Below are 21,441 nucleotides of genomic sequence, written 5' to 3'. Positions count from 1 at the left end.
GGGTTCCCATCCTCTCCCACACTGGGGTTTCCCACTCATTGAGCAATATGGAAGGGCAGGTTGTTTCATACCTCTGCCCATGATCTCTTCTGAGGCTCATGACCCCGAGGCTGGGAGTCCATACTGTAGAGAGAAGGAGCAGAGGAAGGTGGGAAACTGTCCCCCTTACCACCTCCAGGGTTGGTCACCAAAGGAACTAGTCAGACAGCCTCATGCTGTGATCTTGGTAAGTAAGGTTGCCAGTTTGGGTTGAGAATATTCCTGGAGGTTTCATCACCTGAAATAATCTTTCATTAGAGATTAATCTTTGATTCCTGGAGACTCCAGGACCATATAAAAATATGGAGATATACCTATCTCATAGAGCTGGAAGGGACCTTGAAAGGTTATTGAGTTGAGTCCAGTCTCCTGCCTTCACAGCAGGACCAAATACTGTCCCTGACAGTTTTTTGTTTGTTTTTCTCTTCCCCCAGATCCCTAAATGGCCCCTCAAGGATGGAGCTCACAACCTTGGGTTTAGCAGGTCAATGCTCAAACCACTGAGCCATCCCTCCCCCTGGATGGTTGATGACCCTACTTAGGTGGCTAGCCCATTTCGCTGCGGCTCCACTGCTGCCGTTAGCAAGTTAGCTCAGTGCTCGCTCGGGTATAGCTACATGGGCTGTCCCGATTGCAGCACAGACACACCCTGAGAGTTACACCGCTCTAGCTAGCCTCGTTCAAGTGACAGTGACCATGTTGTGAAACAACCTGGGAGCCACGCAGTGTGATTGGGTTAGCAGCTGATGTATCCCCACGGCATTACTAGCTCCAGCGTCGGCAACGCTGGAGCCTCGAACGCCATCAGCCCCGTCTGGCTAGCTCAAGCTTAAAGCGTCCCGTGACTTGAGCGACAGAGAGTTTGTGTGTGGACAGGAGTCAGGTTAGAGGCAACACTCAGATTCCAGCTCGAGCTCTGCAGTGATGACAAGCCCTTAGTAGGGTCAGTGCGGAGCTTGGATGGGAGACCCTGCAGAGAATGGTGCTGGAGATATTGTAGGTGATTGTCATAAACAGATAGTTAGGAGTTAATGCCTCTTTTACCTGTAAAGGGTTAAGAAGTTCACCTAGCCTAGCTGACACCTGACCAGAGGAACCAATGGGGGAACAAGATGTTTCAAAAGGAAAGAGGGAAGTTTCCTTTGTTTAGACAGTTTCAGTTTCAGCCGGAGTGGAAAAGATCAAGGAACCAGCCTCTTATCAGAGTAGTAAGTTTTAGAAAGGAATAAATAGGTTTATGTTTATTTTCTTTTGTGACTTGTCTTGGTGTCATTAAGGGAATTATCAAATTGGGTATTCTTGTGTGTATTAAGATTTTTGCCCAGGGGAGCTTCCTGTGTTTTCAGTCTATTGTCTGTGAGATTAGCTGATATGCTGTCCCTCAGAGGTTGGTAAAAGAGGCATTAACCCCTAACTATCTGTTTATAACAGTGATGCTTTTCCCAGTGCCCTTAAATTGCGTCGGGGGTGCTGTGCTGGTGGAGGGTGCTGTCTTTCCAATGTGTTATAGACAGCAAATTTCTGACTATATGGCAGGTTACAGATTCCATGGCCCTTTTCTCAGACCAGGGCTGCTAACCCCGGTGCCTAGTCTGGATAATTAAAATCGGTCTAGTTAAATCCCCCTTGTGGTTTCCGTTGGATAGGACATTGTTCTTCCTTCCCCATCCTCAGCTCTTCTGTAGCATTGCTGTGTGCTGTTAAACAGCTGCCTTATTCTACCCCAGGGGTGGCTGCCTTGCAGTGATGGGGGAAGCGTTTACTCCTTGTCTAGTTTCTGTGTTAATTTTAGTGTGTGAAGGCGGCATTTTCACCCAGTCTCGTGGCTTGTAACAGCACTGGGAGCAGCCCTGCTCTCCAAGGCCAGTTTGTGGGTAACTCCTGAGCCCTGAGTGTAGCTCCCTTGGGAGACGGGGAAGAGACAGGCCCATGACCCTGTCTCCCTCAGCACCAGCCAAAAGTGTTTGCAAGCCGCACAGGGAACCCTGTGGTGAATCTTCCAAACGGATGTAGCAGGGGCATGTTCCCCGTGCCTGCCAGGGGGCAATGAGGGCGATTGCACTGTAGGTCCCGAAGTGCCCCCTGGTGTCTGAGTAGGGTATTACAGCTCCAGTACCACCCGTAATGGGGGCCTGTGGCCAAAAGCCACAGCAGAGCTCTTACATAAATTCTCTTTACAGAGCATCTTTCATGGTCCTCAGAACACTGCATGCCACAACAAGCTGGGTATGTGGAAGGAGCTCTTCTGTGTACAGTAATGCAGCCACCTCGGCGGTGGGAGCAGCAGCGCCGCTGGCTGATGGCGCTGTTACAGAAACTGAAGGATGCCGTATCCAACTGAAATCGCACGGGACAGGGGGGCTTGTGCAGGCGGCATCCAGGCTGGATACGAGCCCGTGTGCGACCGGCGATAATGCTCAGCTTGGACTGCAGGTCCCGCGGCTGGAGAGCATGGGGCAGAGGGGAGATTGGTGCCTGCATACCTTGAGCCCCCAAGCCCGTTTCTGTTAGCGAGGCTCCCTGGAGATGATAAAATGGGGGGAAGAACAAAGGGGACCGACAGAGGGGCCCGCAGGGCTGAATCCTGAGCTTCCAACGGCAGGACGGAGCGACGGGCTTTGACCCACCCATTTGACACTGCTCAGGATGTTGAGTTAACAACTTGTTTCTCTGACATTCCACCGGCAGCTAAAGAAAGATTCAGCAGAGGCCTGGCCAGATTCATTGTGGGAGGGAAGCGATAGTTGCTGTTAGAGGGGCAGAGCGAGCCTCATCGATCTCTTCACTGCCGATTCTCGGGGCTTTCTGCCGCACTGCTGTCGTTCGGGGCTGATGGCGAAATTGCCATAGAGTTTGATGGCTATTGAGCACTGGACCGGGACGTGGGTTCTGGTCCTGGCTCTGGCACTGGCCTGCTGGCTGACCTTAGGCAAGTCACTTCCTCGCTCTGTGCCTCAGTTTCCCCATCTGTAAAATGGAGATAAATGCTTCTGAACTCCTTTGTAAAGTGCTTTGAGAGCTACTGGTGAAACGTGCCATGTAAGGGCTGGATTATAATGATGGTCAGGGCACATCCAGACCCATTTGGTGGTGAAGCCGGATCTGTCGTGTGCCTGGGGCGGGGGGCAGTGTGGGCTAGGGCTGCAGGTGTGTGATGGAGGTATTCCTGGTGCTGTTCTCCCTGTCCAGGCCATGCCTCACTGGCAGTCGCTCCTGCTGCTGTCACTGACGCTGCCCCCCAGAATGGCCTTAACTTGGCCTTCCAGCTGCCCTCTTGCAGAGCATGGAGCTGGCTGCTGGAGTCCAGCTGGGGCCTGTCGCCTCTGCAAGCAGCATTTCTAAATGGAGAGGAGGGCAGCCCAGCCTGCTCCCCTGTTCCATTTCCTTTCCCTGGGAGGAGATGGGGATTGCAGTGTGCCACCTCCGCTCTGGCCTCACCCAGGGAATGATCGTGCCAGGGGATGCCTGTCCTGGCAGCTTCCTCTTGCTCTAGCCTTGGAGAAAGGCCCTTTCCGTAGGTGTGGGGTGAGTCAGAGATCTCTGTCCCGGAGAAGGGGCCACAGGCTCCCAGAGCCAAGTCGGCCCTGTTCCTCGGCGTCATCAGCACCATGCACACAGCCAGCAAAGGGGAGAGGTGAGCCAGCCCTGCGTGTGCCCGAGATCCCCTCCGCGTGCCATAACAAAGAGCCTTATCCGAGCGTGATGTGGAACCGCAGTGATCCGTTCACTGCGAGCACAGACAGCGGCTGCCGCTCTCCATCCGGGTCCTATCGCTGTTGTTAAAGGCAGCTCACCCAGAAAAGAAGGGCATTGTGCCCTCCTTTGTGCAGGCAATGGAACGAACACTGGGGGCAGTCAGCCATGCTCTGTCTGGGAAGTGGGGGCACTGAAAGGGTTCTTCTGTGCGCTAAATGATTCTTGACCTTGGGCCACCAATTACAGCTGGGGCTTTCTCTCTCGGGGCACTCCTCCCCCCGTCCGTTCTTCAGGAGAGGCAGGCAGCCAGGGGGAAGCAAGAGACACTGTTAGGTGGCGGCTGTGCTGAAGATTCCCCCCCTGCCATGGAGATGCCTGTGGATGACACGTAGGAATTGGGTCTTGTCTCCTCTTGCCCCTGCAGGTGGCGGGGGAAACGCAGCTGGACCTGCTGTGTCGGAGCTGGCATCAGATGGGAATTGAGAGCTGCGGGGACATGGCCTCTGCTATTTCCAGGAACGCTTTGCCGCTGGCTCATTGGCTGTGGAAAGTGCTTTGCCGGGGCAGATGCCTTCTCCCCTTCTGTCCATCCGTGTGTGTTAAAGCCCTTTCTTTTTGGATGTCCTCCCATGCCCAACCTGGAGCTGACCCACAGAGCCAGGGGCAGGCTGCGGGAGTAAGGGGTGGAAGCTTTGCCTCAAGCTGTCGCAAGGTCATTGGCTGGAATAGAGACCCCTGGAGAGAGAGAGAGTGTGTGTGAATGCAAATATATAATATCAAGCCGTGCCTGGGGAGGGAGGGACTCCGGTTTCTTGGCATAGAGAGGGAAATTGGAACGAGATCTTGGAAAGGAGCCACGGGTCAGCAAGTGAGGTGGCACACCTCAGCTGGAGTGCTGTGTCCAGGTGTGAGCACCACACTTTCCCAAAGATGCGAATAAACCGGAGAAAGCTCAGAGGAAAGCAACAAAAGTGATGAGAGGTTTGGAAAAGCGGACCTGTGAGGAAAGGTTGAAAGAACTGAGCGTGCTTCGTCTGGAGAGGAGAAGGCTGATGGGGGCCTGATAAGTCTTTAGATATGTAAAAGGCTGTTGTAATGAGGTCAGTGATCAATTGCTCTCCATGGCCACTGAAGGTAGGACAGGAAGTACTGGGCTTAAACTGCAGCGAGGGAGATTCAGGTTAGAGATGAGGGGAGACTTTCTCACTGTCAGGGTAGTTAAGCACTGGAGCAGGTTACCTGGGAAGGCCGCAGAATCTCCATCATTGGACATTTTTAACAGGTTAGACAAACACCTGCCAGGGATGGTCTAGGTATGTTTTGTCCTGCCTCAGAGAAGGCAGAATGGATTAGATGGCCTCTTGAGGGCCCTTCCAGCCTTACATTGCTATCATTCGGTGATGCATGTGAATCCGAATCTTCCCCTGCATCCCAACTCACATGGACAAACGTAGGTGCTGTCTTTGCTAGAGAAACTTTCACTAATGTCACCACATCACTGTAGTTCCACCAGTACAGAACCCCTAGTATAGAGACACCGCACCTGCTGAAAAAGGGGCTTACTGCAGGGTAGGTTACCCCAGTGCCGGCCCTACCTGAGATTGGTGCAGCACGTCTACACTGGGGAGAGGTGTTCCAGTGTGACTCTCTCTGTGTGATTACAATGCGGTCAGTTTCTCCTTTAGGGCTTGGCTACACAACAGGCACAGCTGCAGCTATGATGCTGTAGCACCATCGTGCAGGTCAGGGATCTCAAACTCAAATCATCCTGAGGACTAGTACGTTGGCCCGAGGGCCGCATCACTGACACCTTTTAATATAAAGATACAAAAGCCCCACCACTCTGCCCCTGCCCCCACTCCATCCCTTCCATGAGGCCCCTCCCTTGCCACACCTCTTCCCGCCCCCTTACAACCCTTTCCCCAAAGTCCCCACCCCTGCCCCGCCCCCTCCCTGCCCTTATTCCAACCCCTTCCCCAAACCCCTGCCCCGGCCCCCCTCTTCTCCTCCTCCTCCTCCTCCCCTGAGCATGTGGCTCCCCGCTCCTCCCCCCTCCCTCCTGGAAACCGCTAAGCACCGCCAAACAGCTGTTTGGTGGCGGGAAGCGCCTGGAGGTGGGGGCTGAGGAGACGGGTCAGCAGCCGACATGTTCTTCCTTGTCAATTCTAAAATCTCTCCTCCCAGTAAAGAAAAGAGAGACTATTTTGCACTAAACGAGAAGGTCACCATCTCCTGTTACTGCTTCTCTCCACTCCCAGGGACTCGCCTGTTCCTGACAAGGTGTCACTTTTCTCCTTGCCACTGTCCTCTTCCACCTTTCCAGCGCTGCCAGCCTCAGGGAGAGCTGCCATGCCCCCAGCTTCCCTAAATAGCCAATAGAGGTCATTGCTGCAGCTGCACAAAGTGGGCCAGAGCTGCAGGCTCCATCCCTGCAGCACACTCCCGCAGAGGTGTCCAGGGGCTCGAGGCGCTGGATCTCAGTTCCCGTGGGAGAGTGGCTCATTATTACCCTGCTGTGCTGGCTCCTTTTTGCATAGATGCACTTTCACGTGAGCCATCGCAATCCTCCCGAGCCAGCCTTCCATGGGAATTAAAAGCACTCACAGGTGTGTCTCTCCAGTCTTCCCAGGCATGCTGGCGGAGGCAAAGTGGGCATCTCCTCAAGCTGAAGTCAGCAGAGAGACTTCAGCGTGACCTAGAACTGGTCACTGACGCGCAACGCGGGACCGTCTGGGGTAGAGTTTTCTGAAGTTGGGGAATGGGCACAGGCGCTGCAGCCTGAGCACAGAAAAAAGGGTTTCAAGGATTCTGAATGAGCCCTTCGCTGTATCTAGGCCCCATGGACAGCCCAGCCAGTTTGAGAGGCAGTGTGGTCCAGGGGAGAGGACATCAGACCTGAGTTCTACTCCTCTCTTTGCCGTTGACCTGGTAGGTGACCGTAGATAAGTCACATCTCTCTGTGCCACTGTTTCCCCTCCTACCCTTTGTTCCTCTTGGCTGTTTAGATTGTAAGCTCATCAGGCTGGGAAAGTGCTTTGCCGCCTTGGCCCCAGGCAGGTGTTGCTCCAGTCCAGTGGACTGGTGAACCGGTCATGGGCTTGCTCACATCTCTTGGTCTGCTCTCTTTTTCTATATCCCCATTACTCAGGCCAGGGAATCTCTGACATCAGTCAGTCCCCCGTGGCTGAGATTCGGGGCTCTGAGAACTTAACCGATCGGACCTGGGCCTCTTAGCTGCTGATTTTCCTGCGCTGTGGTGTGCATTGCCAACTGGGAACGAGGAGAGAACATGTAGAACACAAGGCTGATCCTTCCCGCCTAATATAAACCCACAAGTGGCCGTTCAGAAATAGCTGGGGCTGAGCATCAGCACAGGGTAACGGGAAGGAGAAAACAAAGGATTGCGACATCATTCCTGATGTTATGATTTGTGTCCATTTATTCTTTTGCATAGAGACTGTCTGGTTCCTGCCCTCGCTTACAGACAACCCGCCCAACCTGAAGCAAATACTCCCCAGCAACCACATACCACAGAACAAAAACACTAACCCAGGAACCAATCCCTGCAACAAAGCCCAATGCCAACTCTGTCCACATATCTATTCAAGGGACACCATCATAGGACCTAATCACATCAGCCATGCTATCAGGGGCTTGTTCACTGCACATCTACTAATGTGATATATGCCATCATGTGCCAGCAATGCCCCTCTGCCATGTACATTGGCCAAACCGGACAGTCTCTACGCAAAGAAGAAATGGATACAAATCTGACATCAGGAATCATAACATTCAAAAACCAGTAGGAGAACATTTCCACCTCTCTGGCCACTCAGTAACAGACTTAAAGGTGGCAATTTTGCAACAGAAAAGCTTCAAAAACAGACTCCAATGAGAAACTGCTGAACTTGAATTAATATGCAAACTAGGTACCATCAATTTAAGTTTGAATAGAGACTGGGAATGGCTGAGCCATTACACACATTGAATCTATTTCCCCATGTTAAGTATCCTCGCACCTCTTGTCAAACTGTCTGTAATGGGCCATCTTGGTTATCGCTACAAAATTTTTTTCTCTTAATTAATTAGCCTCTTAGAGTTGGTAGGACAACTCCCACCTTTTCATGTTCTCTGTATGTGTATATATACACCTCTACCTCGATATAGCGCGACCCGATATAACATGAATTCGGCTATAACGCGGTAAAGCAGCGCTCCGGGGGAGCAGGGCTGCACGCTCCGGTGGATCAAAGCAAGTTCAATATAACGCGGTTTCACCTATAACGCGGCAAGATTTTTTGGCTCCCGAGGACAGCGTTATATCGAGGTAGAGGTGTATCTCCTTACTATATGTTCCATTCTATGCATCCGATGAAGTGGGCTGTAGCCCACAAAAGCTTATGCTCAGATAAATTTGTTAGTCTCTAAGGTGCCACAAGTCCTCCTGTTCTTTTTATTGAGTTGACTCATGATCTTGACTTCTCATTATGCAAAATCTGGCACCTCCAGCTGAGTTTTTCTGAACAGCTTGTTTGTACCTGAAGAGCAAAGAACACAGTTTCTCTCAGAAGGGAAAGTTGAGGTAGAGGTCACTCCCTGCCCCCATGGGGAATGAATCTAAAGCAAATTTTTGCCAGTCTCCTTTGATCAGCTCTGCTCACAGCACACCTGCAAGGGAGGAGTTATCTCAGCTTTACAGATGGAGGAGATGAGTCACACACGGTTCTTCAAAGGTATTTTGGTGTCTAAAGATGCAGCTAGTGAGTCAATGGGAGTTAGGCACTAACTGGCTTGGGCCAGTTTACAGATCCCACTAAGTACCTGTCCACATCTTCAGGCACCTAACTACCTTTGGAACTCCACCCTGGAGAGGTTAGTGATCTGATCGCCAAGAATTCAGTGCTGGCAGCTCCTACTGTTGTGACACTGAGAGTTCTGCACCCAGCGTGCTCGTCTCTTTTGAGAATCTGGACACACATGGCTTCTCAGGCCTGGCAGCAAGCCAGATGGATAGACGGCGGAGGCCTGATTCCCATCCCTGAGTCTCTCTCATCTCTGCGCTCTGAAATGAGTTTAATATCTGGATGGGAAGGGAAGCTGGTGGTGTCGCTTGCTGTTTTACTTTACTGAAATAAACCTTTCGGGAAACCCTCAAGCACAACCTTCAGCTGTTGGAATTGTGGGAATGGAGTCAATAAACTCAGTGTTTCTGCAGGGTGTTGCAAATAGTTATCAAACTGAAAGACAAAACAAACCCTTTAATCCAAGGCACCCCACAGCTGCCTTGGTGCCGACCCTTAGAATACAGGTCTGTTCCAGCCCTATGGATCCATAGAGGACTCCGCAGTGGGTGCACTCAGGCCTGCAGCTCTAGTAATTCCAGGGGTAGGGGCTGAAGATGGCGAATGGGCCGACATCCCTGTGTCCCCACAGCTCTGCTTTGCAAGCACTTCGAGATGCCTCTCATTTGCAGAACACATATTTGTTATGTAATAAGCGTCAGGAATTAATGATCCACACAGCAACTGAGAAAACTTGCATGCTAAGCACTCTTGGAAAAAATAACTGCTTTTCAATCGATGGTATACGAGAAGAAAACCCCATCCACCGCATCCTAGGACAGGCACACTCGGCCTTGGTGTCTGAACTCCTGCAGGAGATGATACAGCCAGCCCTCTGCCCCAAGTCCCTTTCCCTTTGGAGAGGTGGTGCTTCCACCGCTCCTTATGAATCATGAGTTTAGCAGCTTCTGGCAGATCATAAATCAGTACTCTAGAGTCACCAGGACAAATCCCAGGATGTTTAATCTTTAATATTAGACGTGTTTAAAGCGGTGAATATTTCATGAAGGTGCCGTTGCATTTTAGCACATCATTAGCTGTCTGCTTCCTCCCCGCCCTCCTTTGCAGAGTGTTCTCTTCACAATCTGCGAGCTGAACCCCCGTTTCCTTCCCTCTGCAAATAAAGCACTTACTTCAATTCCCTCTGAGAGATTTTGAGGTCTTTCATAGGGCCCAAAGAAAGCCTGGGTATTTTGTCAGTCTGTGTTAACTCTGTCTGGGGTATCCACACCCTACCCTGCCACAACACCTTTCCTTCATTCTGGCCATAGCGGGCTGTGGGCAGAGAGAACTCCAGGGAAGGGTTTGCTTTGAACAATTCCCCTCCACCCTGCTCCCCCCACTCTGCCTGTGTTTAAGACTTAGTCTGATGCTCTGTCAAGTGAAGACAGGAGCTTAAGGGGAAACGAAAGGGACAGGGTCGGGGAAAAAGAAATCAACAAAAGCTTTTAACAGCGACTATATGTGCAAATCCAATTAATCTTTTATTCCGCCATCTCTCGCTCCGGGATATGTATTTCTACCAAACAAAGAATCAATCTGGGCCAAGTGTAGTTAGGTCTCTGGTGTGGAAAAATCATGACGCCTCCACTAATGCTGCCAGGAGGGGAGAATCAGAGAATGAGACCTTCAGTATGAGGTAAGGAGGCAGAGAGAGCTTGGAAGAAGAAGGGAGAGGCAGAATAGGGCAGTGGATCGAAAAAGAGTGTTGCTACCATCATGTACCCTTTGTGGGAGGTGGAAAACGGGGCAAGAACCAGGACCGCTGGCTCCATTGGTGCGTCCACGACGGGCCTGAAGCCTTGCGGTGAGAGAAGGACTTCAAAAGAGTTTACAGTAGAAACATGCCATGGTCCAGGAGATTGAGAGAGATGATTCAGGATTGCTGCTTGCCAGGAGGGGCTGGCGATGAGATAAGAGGCACCTTGTCCTGGTGTAAATCCAGCCCAGATCAGGAGGGGACTAGAGGACATTTCCACCTGTCGGGTGGGAAGCTGGTTTTTTATTGTGAACTGAATTGGTCACCAAACAGCCTCTTGCGCACAGATTCGTGACCCTAATTGGCATCCAGTTGCAACCGGCTGAAAGGGCCAAGAATGTCACAGGGAATGGGACTTCCCTGGGGAAGAGGTGTTGCCTGTTTAAGGGACTGGGACTTGACCCGTCGGGAGGAGTATTTCATTCCGCTCTGCTCCATGGGCTTGAGCCGCACCCTGAGCGCCTGGCTGCTGCCCTGGTGAAAGCCAGCAAGCCCCTGCTGTCCCAAACGTGCTGGTAGCAAGGAGGAGATGCAAGACATGAGCTTGCAAGGTTCTGAGCACCCTCAGTTCCCAGTGACTTCAGTGTCAGCTGAGGATGCTCAGTGCCTTGCAGGATTGGGCCTCGGGTGCTGCTGATTACATGAGCTGTGTCTTCTGCAGAATGATCAGGATCCACCCCCATCACCAGCTGTTCTGTCTTCCCCCTCTCTTTTGTTATATGCTCAGCTGCATTGTGCTGCAGCTCCAGGTGAAGCAGGAACTGACAGGAGGGCACTCTTTGGGGGAGCTAGCCGAGACCGGAGACGTTGCAGGGGGTCTCTCTCTCCCATGCTCGTCACCCTAGCATCTAGGTAGATTCCAAAGGGCTCTTGGATCCAGGGAGAGGCGTGGATGGAAGGGATGGGGCAAGGAACGCTAGAACTGACAGCTGTGGATGAACAGGGAGAGGAACGGTGGTGTGGGAGAGCCCTTCTCATGCATTCTCTGCAGACAGAGGTTGAATCTCTCTCCTTTCCCTTTTAGGTGAGTGCAGCTGTCATGAAGGCTACGCCCCTGACCCAGTGCATCGGCATCTGTGCGTGCGCAGTGACTGGGGGCACAGTGAAGGGTGAGTGGTGCTGGTAAGATGGGCACTCACCCCCAGAGTGTTCCCATGGGTCCAGGCTGGCATGTCACCCCGCACACTGCCCGATGGTCCACGGTGACATCTCTGCCTCAGTTTCCCCAATGGCCTTTTAGTGAGTTCAGTGAGGTTTTCACGTAGTGAATTAGAACAATCTAATTCATTGAACTAAAGGCCGAATGTGGCAGGCAAGCAAGCCTTCTGCCCAGCGTCCTAGCTGGGGGAGCGACAAATGTCTGCCCGAACTGAGTCTATTTGCCTTCTACGTCCGGGCTCCTACCCATGAGGCCCTCTCAAATCAAGGCCCTCTTCTGGGGAAGGGTTCCTTCTCTGGGCTCAGAGGGCCCACAGAACTTCAGCCACTGCAACTCTTCTCTGGATCTGGATTGCCTACTGCTGTCTGGTAAGGTCCTTTCACTGGGACCAGCTCTCCGGAGGGACTTGTCACTGATGGCACCTGCCTTTTGAAACACATTCCCTCCAGGAGTGCCTTTCCTCAGTCCCCTTTCCTGGGGAGTTCCCCTGAGAAGTCCCTCTCCTCCAGAGCTTCTGGAACCTTCTGACTGAACCCTCCTAACTCTTTATTAAGCCCGGGTGTTCCTTAGCTAATTAACTGCTGCCTGGCCACCTATGCAATTAACGACTCACGGGTGGATCTGGCTCGGTTCGTTCTCTTTAGCAGAGCCTGTCACAGCTAGTCTGGCCCTGTCAGCGGGTCAGGCACCCTGTGACGGGTGCTGTGAGCCATTAATGTCAGGATGGGGAGAACAGAGCGTTTACCTTTCTCCCATATCCCCTTGCTTGTCTACCAATTCCTGATGTGTCTAGTTGGCTGTAGACACACCCGTTGGCATCACTAGGTCAGCTTGTCCCTGGGTGTTTACCTCTCCTTGCTGGTTGACATGCTGTGCTCTCTTTCCCTCTCTGTCTCTCAGGCCTTGGCCCTACACAACGCTGGAACGGGGCTACGACTTGGTCACAGGAGAGCAAGCGCCAGAGAAGATACTCAGGTGAGCTGAATGACTAGACAGTCAGTCTGTTGGGAGGCAGAGCACCTGGCTGCCAGGACACATCGGGTCTGTTTGGGGACCGCTCCAGCAGGCTTTGCAGTGACTAGCTCCTGCTGCCATCTTGTTCTTCTGCCTGTGCTGCACTGGCTCCGTTTGTAGTCAATGAGTTTGGAAGACCTGCTCAACTCCTTAAGGAGGGGGAAGGGTTTCACCCTCCAGTCACCATCCCCTTTGGCATGCACCTGGGTCAGGAAGCAACCGAGGAAGTGTGAGCTTCCCAGTGATCCACTCTGTCCTCCAGATTCATAGGGGCCGGTTCGCCCACTTGTGCTCAGGCTGCCCTTCTCCCTGCTCTCACCTGTTCTGGCTCCGTTCCCCAGCGTTGGGTTTCTGGAACAAGATCCCAAACAGGCTCCATAATCCACCCCACTATACCATCAAACCAGCCTCCAGATGTTCAAACACTGAAGAGAGACCTAGCGCTTACCTTGTATTTCATGTGCTTATGCTACATTCTTGCCCCTCCCTCAGGTCCACGTATAGTTTGGGTCAGGGCCTCTGGCTACCGGTCAGTAAGAGCTTTGTGGTGCCACCTGTGGAGCTTTCCATCAATCCTCTTGCCAGCTGCAAGACAGACGTCCTGGTGACGGAAGACCCGGCAGACGTCAGGTAGGGGACCAAACTGTCTTGCTGAGATGACTCTCAAAGCTCCTGGTAAGAAGCCAAGATGCAGTACCCCTCTGGTGAGTTATCTTCCCATCTCCAGACGGGACTGTCTCTTGGGCTGAGTGCGGCTTTGAATACTTCAAAAAGGATTTTTCCCAGCATGGTGCGTGGGTGGGGATTGGTAACGAACCTGTTTTGCTCTTGGGTGTTCACCCGGCAATTGGCAGTCCTGCACATGAGTCCGTTTCTTGAGGGAAAATGTGTTTTCTATGCCCTCTCCAAAAATCTCTGTACGTGCTTGAGTCAGTAGAGAGCCACCTTCATTGTAGGTGAGACGCAGAGTGAGAAGAGGCCTACAAGGACGCTTTACAAGGTTATATAATTCTTCTGAGCTTAGGGCTGGCCTACGCACACAATTGTTCAGATTTGAACTAAAGGTGTGTTTTTAATCCATGCAGCTAGACTGATGCAAATGCTGGATGGATTCTCTTAAACCAATTGAAACCTGGCTGATGCTGGCGTATCTTACATCAAAGCATTCACCAGTTGCAAGCTAAATAAGAATAAGGGGTCAGGGATGTCAGGAGCTCAAGTGGCTAGTGAGAATCACATGCTGTTATATGACTGTGACAAGCACAAGTGGGCAATGGTCTTTGCAAGGTGGGGAGTGGAGGGGAGAGATTGCTTGCTTGACTTGGCAAATGGATTATTCATCTTTCAGAAATGCTCAGAGAAATGCCAGCAGTTCTCCTGGGTATTAAAGCATTAGGCACCGGCTCCAGGCGGAGATGGAGGGTGGGCAGACATGTACTCAAACTCAGGCATGCATGCAGCCTCCAACACTTGACTGTGGAGCCCAGGATGGGTCAAAGCTGGTCCCTAGTGAACAGAGCCCACCTTTCCTGATCTTGTTTTTATGCATTTTTCTCCTATGCGTCTTTGTAAACTTGGTGGATTTTGTTTGGCTTCCTTGGCATGGCTCACTCTGTTCCCCGGACTTTGGTTGGTTGATACTGGTCTAGTTCAGAAGGTGGATGTAAGGGCACCTCTGCTGGGTGAAGGAGAAGTGTACTGAGTGTGGGCTGGGAAGCAGAGGTGTTCTGTGGTTATAAGTGTTATCTTGGGCAAGTCACTTATTCACCGTGTGTCAGAGGGAAAGTCAAGTATAGGACAGGGCCTCAGAGACTGCCCCTGATGGAGCTGTGATGGCTGTCAGCTGAACGAGGTTAACCCGGGTGCAGGGCACTTCTCACCCCACCTCGTACATGAAAGTTTAGCTATGCTGCCCTCCTAGATATGGAAGTGTGAGCTCCCCTTCTTACACCCCTACCCCCAACCACCATGAGTCTCCCAAATCAATCCATGATTGAGAATCAGCTAGTCTGGTTCTACTGAGACCTCAGGCTCTTTTATTCTTGAAAGACTTTCCTCATGAACGAGAGACCTCACTTCTTTACCCCACGTATCCTCCTCGGTCTTGCAACTCTGTCTTCGAACATCCATCCATCCATCCACTCACTCCACAAGGGTGGTGATCAGATGTGCGTCCTCTCTTCCTTCACCCACAAGCTAGGCACAAACCCAGCCTTACTTAGGAGAGCAGTGTTGTCTAGTGGGCTGAGAAACCAACTGGGAGTCAGTACTCCTGGGTTCCATGATTTTATCACAATGCTCCTGCCCTTTCCTTTCTGCCAACTAGCTCATTTCTCCAATAGTCTTCTTCACGCCTTCTTTTCCTTTGCTTCCCAGGTATCTGGCTGGTAGGTCTCACCCACATGCTCGGGGTCTAACTGATCACCATAACCAGGTCAGGTTGGCAGAGACCCTGGGGTTGGGATTTTTTTTTTACCTTCCTCTGCAGCATGGGACACGGGGTCACTTGCTGGTTTAAACTAGTGTAAATGGTGGATTCTCTGTAACTTGACATCTTTAAACCATGAGTTGAGGACTTCAGTAACTCAGCCAGACGTTAAGGATCTATTACAGGAGTGGGTGGGTGAGGTTCTGTGGCCTGCAATATGCAGGAGGTCAGACTAGATGATCGTGATGGTCCCTTCTAGCCTTAAAGTCTCTGAGTCTGCATATAGAACACCCTCCCTTACCTTGACTGTGAAGACACCAGCCTCCCCTTCAGATCCCTCCTGAAGATCTACTTTGACAATGACACCTACAAGGCATCTACCCATGATGTAGCCATTGCTAACTGTGTGTCAGGGAGAGCTGCTGTTCCTTCATGTAAAAATGTAAAGTCAAGTTATGTCCCCCACTTCCCCCTGCCCCTCATATGCTGGCTTTCTCCTTCCTGAGAATATTCTGCCCTGACTTCTTGCGTGGCCTAGGACAGCTATTGTACCTATTCCTCCCCTCCCCACCCCCAATGCAAAACAATACATTTGCTGTTTCCAGGGGCGGCTCTAGATATTTCGCCGCCCCAAGCACGGCAGCATGCCGCGGGGGGCGCTCTGCCGGTCGCTGGTCCTGCGGCTCCGGTGGACCTCCCGCAGGCGTGCCTGCAGAGGGTCCGCTGGTCCCGCAGCTCCTCTGAAGCCGCGGGACCAGTGGACTCTCCGCAGGCACGCCTGCGGGAGGTCCACCGGAGCCGCCTGCCGCCCTCCCGGCGACCGGCAGAGAGCCCCCCGCGGCATGCTGCCCCAAGCACGCGCTTGGCGTGCTGGGGTCTGGAGCCGCCCGTGGCTGTTTCTACCATGTCTTCGATCTGTGGAGCTCAAATTGCTTTTAGGCACAAGTATTAGTCCACCCCAAAGCTTTCTTTGAGGTAGGTAGGCATTCACCCCACTTCACAGACTGGGCAATTCATCCGCCTGGAGGTTCATGTCATGCCCAAGGTCACACAAGAAGTCTGTGGCAGAGCCAGGGTGCCAGCCCAAGAACTCCTAACTCCCCATTTTATGCCTTAGTTGCTGGGCTCACTTTTCTTGCAAAATAACATACCCCTGCCTTGCAGGCCTGTTGTGAGTTGCTCACTTTGTATCAAGCACTTTGTGGTGCTGGGGTGAAAGGTGCTGGGGAAGATTTAACATGCTTGTGCATTTTTTAATATCTCCCAGCCCATCTAGCCAGGAGAATATTGTCTCTTGCCACCTCCAATTTTAGTCCAAACTATTTTAATAAAAACAGTCTATTAAGCTTGGTGTTCTCATGGCTGCAGTAAATCTCTTCAAACACTGATCCCTATGGGAGATTCCTGGGATTACTTGCCACTGCTGAGGGGGTGAAAGAGCAACAGACGGGGGTGGGGGTGGAGGAAAGCTTCAGGTGCTGAGAATGTCACTTGCTCCCTGGTAAATGAAACTTGAATCTAGAATTGTGGATATAAATATTGGAGTGACCCAGGTAAAATAAAGGGAGAATAGTTCACCGAGCTTGACTCTGACATGCAGGAGGTGCTAAATTATTAAAACTTTAATAAACGTAATAATAAATATTTGATGTTGAATTATGGAAGTTTTCACAGATACAGTGGAAACCGAAAAAAAAAAGATCTATTATCTCTGCATTAGAACTTAAACACTGCTCAAACAGGGATCAGGCTGTCAGCTCCGGGTATCCCGTGATGGATGACAGCCAAGGTGATGCACACGGAGCTTGGTGTTACAGGTTCTCTAATGCAGTGACGGATGCAGTCCAATCCCGTTCCAGTGCTGGAGGTTTGCTGCAATGCTGAGAATAGGTGATGTAGTTAAATCTGCTGTTAAGAAGGTTTGATGCTGTCCTATCTCAGCACTGGAGGGTCTCAAGTGCTCTCTTGTAATAAGAAAGCTGCTTTGAAAGCTTAGCCGTTGGGGAAATAATCAAATCTGTTTTCCCAGTTCCTTCACTTTGTCCTTGTGGACTGAGACACACTCGGGGCATGTCTACACTTGGAGCTAGGGGGGCGTGATTCCCAACTCGTGAAGACATACTTGTGCTTGTACTCAGAGCTAGCACACTAAAAATAGTAGGTTTCAGAGTAGCAGCCGTGTTAGTCTGTATCCGCAAAAAGAACAGGAGGACTTGTGGCACCTTGAAGACTAACACATTTATTTGAGCATAAACTTTCTTGGGCTACAGTCCACTTCATTGGATGCATGCAGTGGAAAATACAGTAGGAAGATATATATATACACAGACTGTGACAGACCCAGGCCAGTGGGATACAGGAGTCTGGTAGAGGGCAAATATACTGGTCACTGGGTGAGTAGTTTTCTGTTCCCTGAGTGACCAGAGCAGGGGCTGCACTAGAGTAATCAGGAACCTGCTAGAACCAATTCAGGCAGCCAGGCTGATTAGATCACCTGCAGCCAATCAAGGCAGCTAATCAGGGCACCTGGGTTTAAAAAGGAGCTCACTCCAGTCAGGGAGGGGGGAGCCAGAGGAGAGGAAGTGCATGTGAGGAGCTGGGAGCAAGAGGCACAAGGAGCTGAGAGGGAGAGGGTGTAGCTGCTGGAGGACTGAGGAGTACAAGTGTTATCAGACACCAGGAGGAAGGTCCGGTGGTGAGGATAAAGAAGATGTTTGGAGGAGGCCATGGGGAAGTAGCCCAGGGAGTTGTAGCTGTCATACAGCTGTTCCAGGAGGCACTCTAGCCAGCTGCAATCCACAGGGCCCTGGGCTGGAACCCGGAGTAGAGGGTGGGCCTGGGTTCCCCCCAAACCTCCCAACTCCTGATCAGACACAGGAGAAGTTGACCCAGACTGTGGGGAAGATCACTGAGGTGAGCAAATCTGCCAAATAAGCGCAGGACCCACCAAGGTAGAGGAGGAACTTTGTCACAATACACAGAGAACATGAAACAATGGGTGTTAGAGTGTGTATTGTAACACCCATTGTTTCATGTTCTCTGTGTGTGTGTGTACATATATATATATATATATAATAGCTTCCTACTGTATTTTCCACTGCATGCATCTGATGAAGTGGACTGTAGCCCACGAAAGCTTATGCTCAAATACATTTTTTAGTCTCTAAGGTGCCTCAAGTACTCCTGTTCTTTTTATTAAAAATAGCATTGTAGCACGGGCAGTGGTGAGCGGCGGTACAGGCCAGCCGCCCTGAGGAAAAGCCCATGCAGACCCCATTGGTATGTAGTTGGGGTAGCTAGTCCGTGCTACCATGGTACGCTACAGGCAAGTCTCCTCTTACGCACATTTAACATGCGCGAATTCAGCTTTGCGCGGTCGGGAAAAACAAAACAAAACAAAAAAAGAGAGAGAGAGAAAAAAGAGAGGAAAAATAACAATTTAAATACTGTACCTGTAGTGCGGGCAATTCCACCTGCCATTACACTCAACGTAATTTTGACTCTACGCGATTTTGGCTTTACGCGCTGACAGCAGAACGTAACCCCAGTGTAAGATGAGACTCACCTGTACTCTTCTTAGCATGCTGGCTCAGTGAGAACTAGCGTGCGGACGTCTGCGCAAAGTTGAGAATTAACCCCCTGCCTCTAAGTCTAGATGTAGCCTCAGAGAGATAGTCCGGGAGGGGAGCTACTGAACTTGCCTGTCAGGGCTGTAAATCCCCAATCCTGACCTGGAATATACAACCTGGCATTGGAAACTCCTGGGCATTTTATTGTAATATAGTAATCGTACCGCGGCTGGGTCTTTACACTTGGAGCTTCCCATTGCAGAGCTATAATATGGAGGTAGTAATGCAGGCCTGTCTCTGGATTGCAATAGCTCATTTATTGGGCTGGAATACATGGTCCCATTTCAGCGCCAGGGCTTCTGTTCTGTGCCGAAATGCATTAACTGTAATGCAGCTGTGTCTTGGTGCTTGGAGAGGTTCCCATTTGCTGTACTGTAATATGGTGGCGGTAATGCAGTCATGTATTTCTTTTATGTCCTTGGTAACAAGTGTGCCACATTCCTTCAGACCTTTCATTAGTCTGTCCCCTTTGGCTCGGGGGTCACGCGTCTTTAAGAGTTTAATGGAGGGAAATTGCAGGGGGGCTAGTTATGAAAAAGCACATGAAGTCTTTACAACTCTGAAGGTAAAGGTCTGAGTGTGGCCTTGTGTTTTTATGAAGACGCCGGAGAGTGTGTAAAGAATAGATGGAGATCTGCCTTTCAGTGGCTCTTCAGTGAAGTGCTGACTCCAGCTTCCTGCTGGCGTGCAGAGGGAACGCTGTACTCGCTCGCCGCTCTGCTAAATAGCTCGACAAGAGAGTCAGCTGCACGTCCCAGCTGTTAGCTACAGGTCGGGTGAAAGGCCCTAGAGAGCTCAATGAGTTTCAAGTCGTGACTTAGAGAAGCTGTTATCATAGAAGTTAGAGAGGGAAAGAACTATCAGTTCGTTTAGTCCCCTCTCTTTGGCAATGCAGGATTGCTCCCCATGTTACATTTTCTCCTGGAGATGAGCTGGGATATAACTTTGCATGCATCGCTTACAATGGTGTATTGTTTTAATTTTGTGCACCATAAATTAGGCACATGCCTTCTTTTATGGTTAATGAAACTTGCATGTATAATTAATATACTTGCATATATAATTCATCAGGGACTGCATTAAGTGTCCCCTCCTCAGCCACACAGTGTGATCCATTGTGCGATGTAGATCTCAGTCTCATGTCATTGCATGGCCATATACAGATTGGAATCTTTGTTATTGGGCATTTGGCTTGTGCATTATGGGGCTGCTCACCTAGCTCTGAGGCATCTGGCATTGGCTGTGCTAGAAGCAGAGTATTAGGCTTGATGAACTCTCCCAGCTTCCTCTCCTCCATCCCTCAGTATTTGTCTCCCTTACTTAGGACACCTGTTCATTTCCTGCTCTCCCCCATCTGTGTGCTTTTCCTCAGGTTACTCCCGGTGAATGAACTGACCTCCCAGCCCTGGCTTGCAAACCCACATCTCTCCTCGTGCCGATCCCACATTTCCCACAAGTTGATAATATCCAAACCCTGATTGCCTCCGTCCGTGTCTCCCAGAGTGCTCTGCCGTCTCGATCAGTGCCAGCAAGCTCTATTGGGACAGGACTTTCTAGAGCTTCGTGTATTGCACAGCACCATGAATGTTATCAGTTCATGATGTACCTGGCAAGCCTTGCACACCCAATGTAATTTCTCCCCTGAATCTCCCAGCTGTAGTTTAATCAGGTCTATGGTTGGTAAAAAGGTGCAGTACTGGGGCAGCAGGGTGTATATAGAATTATAGAAACATAGGGCTGAAAGGGACCTTGAGAGGTCATCTAGCCCAGCCCCTGCACTGAGGCAGGACCATTCCTGACAGATGTTTGTCTAAACTGTTCTTACAGATCTCTAATGATGGGGATTTCGCAGCCTCCCTAGGAAGCCTATTCTACTATTTAACTATCGCTATTAGGAAAAAGATTCTCACAATATCTAACCTAAATCTCCTTTCCTAAAGATTAAGCCCATTGCTTCTTTTCCTACCTTCAGTGGACATGGAGAACTACTGATCTCGGTCCTCTTTATAACAGCCCACCGCATATTTGAAGATTGTTAGCAGGTCCCCCCTCAGCCTTTTCTCAAGACTGAACATGCCCAGGTTTTGGGGTCCGGCTGTTTATCACTTTTGTTGTTTTCCTCTGGACTCTCCAATTTTCCTGCATCTTTCCGAAAGTGCGATGGCCAGAACTAGACACAGTACTCCAGCAGTGGCCTCCCCAGTGCCGTCTTCTAATATAACACACCTGTTATATACCCCAGACTGGTATTAGCCTGTTTTGCAACTGCATCCCATTGTTGACTCGTATTCAGTCTGTGACCCACAAATCCCTAGAGCCTTTTCACCAGTGCTCCCGCCTAGTCAATTATTCCCCATCTTGTGGTTGTGTGTTTGCTTTTTCCTTTCTAAGTGTAGTACTTTGCATTTGGCTTTATTGAAATTCACCTTGTTGATTGTAGACCAATTCTCCAATTTGCGGAGGCCGTTTTGAATTCTAATCCCGTCCTCCCAAGTGCTTGGTGTCATCCACATGTTTCCACTCTGTTATCCAAGTTATTAATAAAAAAAATATTGCATAGTACTGGACCCAAGACAGACCCCTGCAGGACCCCACTAAATATGCCCGGCAGTTTGACATATGTAAATGGTGCTGACAGATCAATAGGAGTAGTGGAAAGTGGAGTAATTATGACCTAGAAAGTGGTCAGCTGCAGTGAGCATTGGCATAGGTGAGCAGAGACTGCATGGCTAAGGAGACTGAGAAAGGGAGAATCTTTCACCTCTGTTATCAGTTCAAATCCAGTCCAGCTCTAGTGCCTCAAGGTCGGTACGTCAAATGCTGTTTGGCAGCTTGTGTGGAATGAGCGGATTGTCCTAGTCCAGAATTTACCGAGC

At 50.6% G+C, this 21,441-nt stretch overlaps 1 protein-coding gene across 8 annotated transcripts in view; it reads left to right on the top strand.

Annotated features, from left to right (window-relative positions):
- The window catches only part of ASTN2 (astrotactin 2), a 614,387-nt gene that overhangs the window by 253,447 nt on the left and 339,499 nt on the right, over nucleotides 1-21,441 (top strand). For all 8 annotated transcript variants that reach the window (XM_044992620.1, XM_044992622.1, XM_044992619.1 and 5 more), the window contains 3 exons: nucleotides 11,360-11,444; nucleotides 12,395-12,469; nucleotides 13,001-13,138. In XM_044992620.1, the coding sequence (XP_044848555.1) occupies nucleotides 11,360-11,444; nucleotides 12,395-12,469; nucleotides 13,001-13,138 (298 nt within the window). The remainder of the gene's footprint in view (nucleotides 1-11,359; nucleotides 11,445-12,394; nucleotides 12,470-13,000; nucleotides 13,139-21,441) is intronic.

The sequence above is a fragment of the Mauremys mutica genome, chromosome 18 (genome assembly GCF_020497125.1).
Source record: "Mauremys mutica isolate MM-2020 ecotype Southern chromosome 18, ASM2049712v1, whole genome shotgun sequence".
Lineage (NCBI taxonomy): Eukaryota > Metazoa > Chordata > Testudines > Geoemydidae > Mauremys > Mauremys mutica.
The sequence above is the reverse complement of the archived record's forward strand: the minus strand, read 5'-3'. Positions and strand labels throughout refer to the sequence as shown.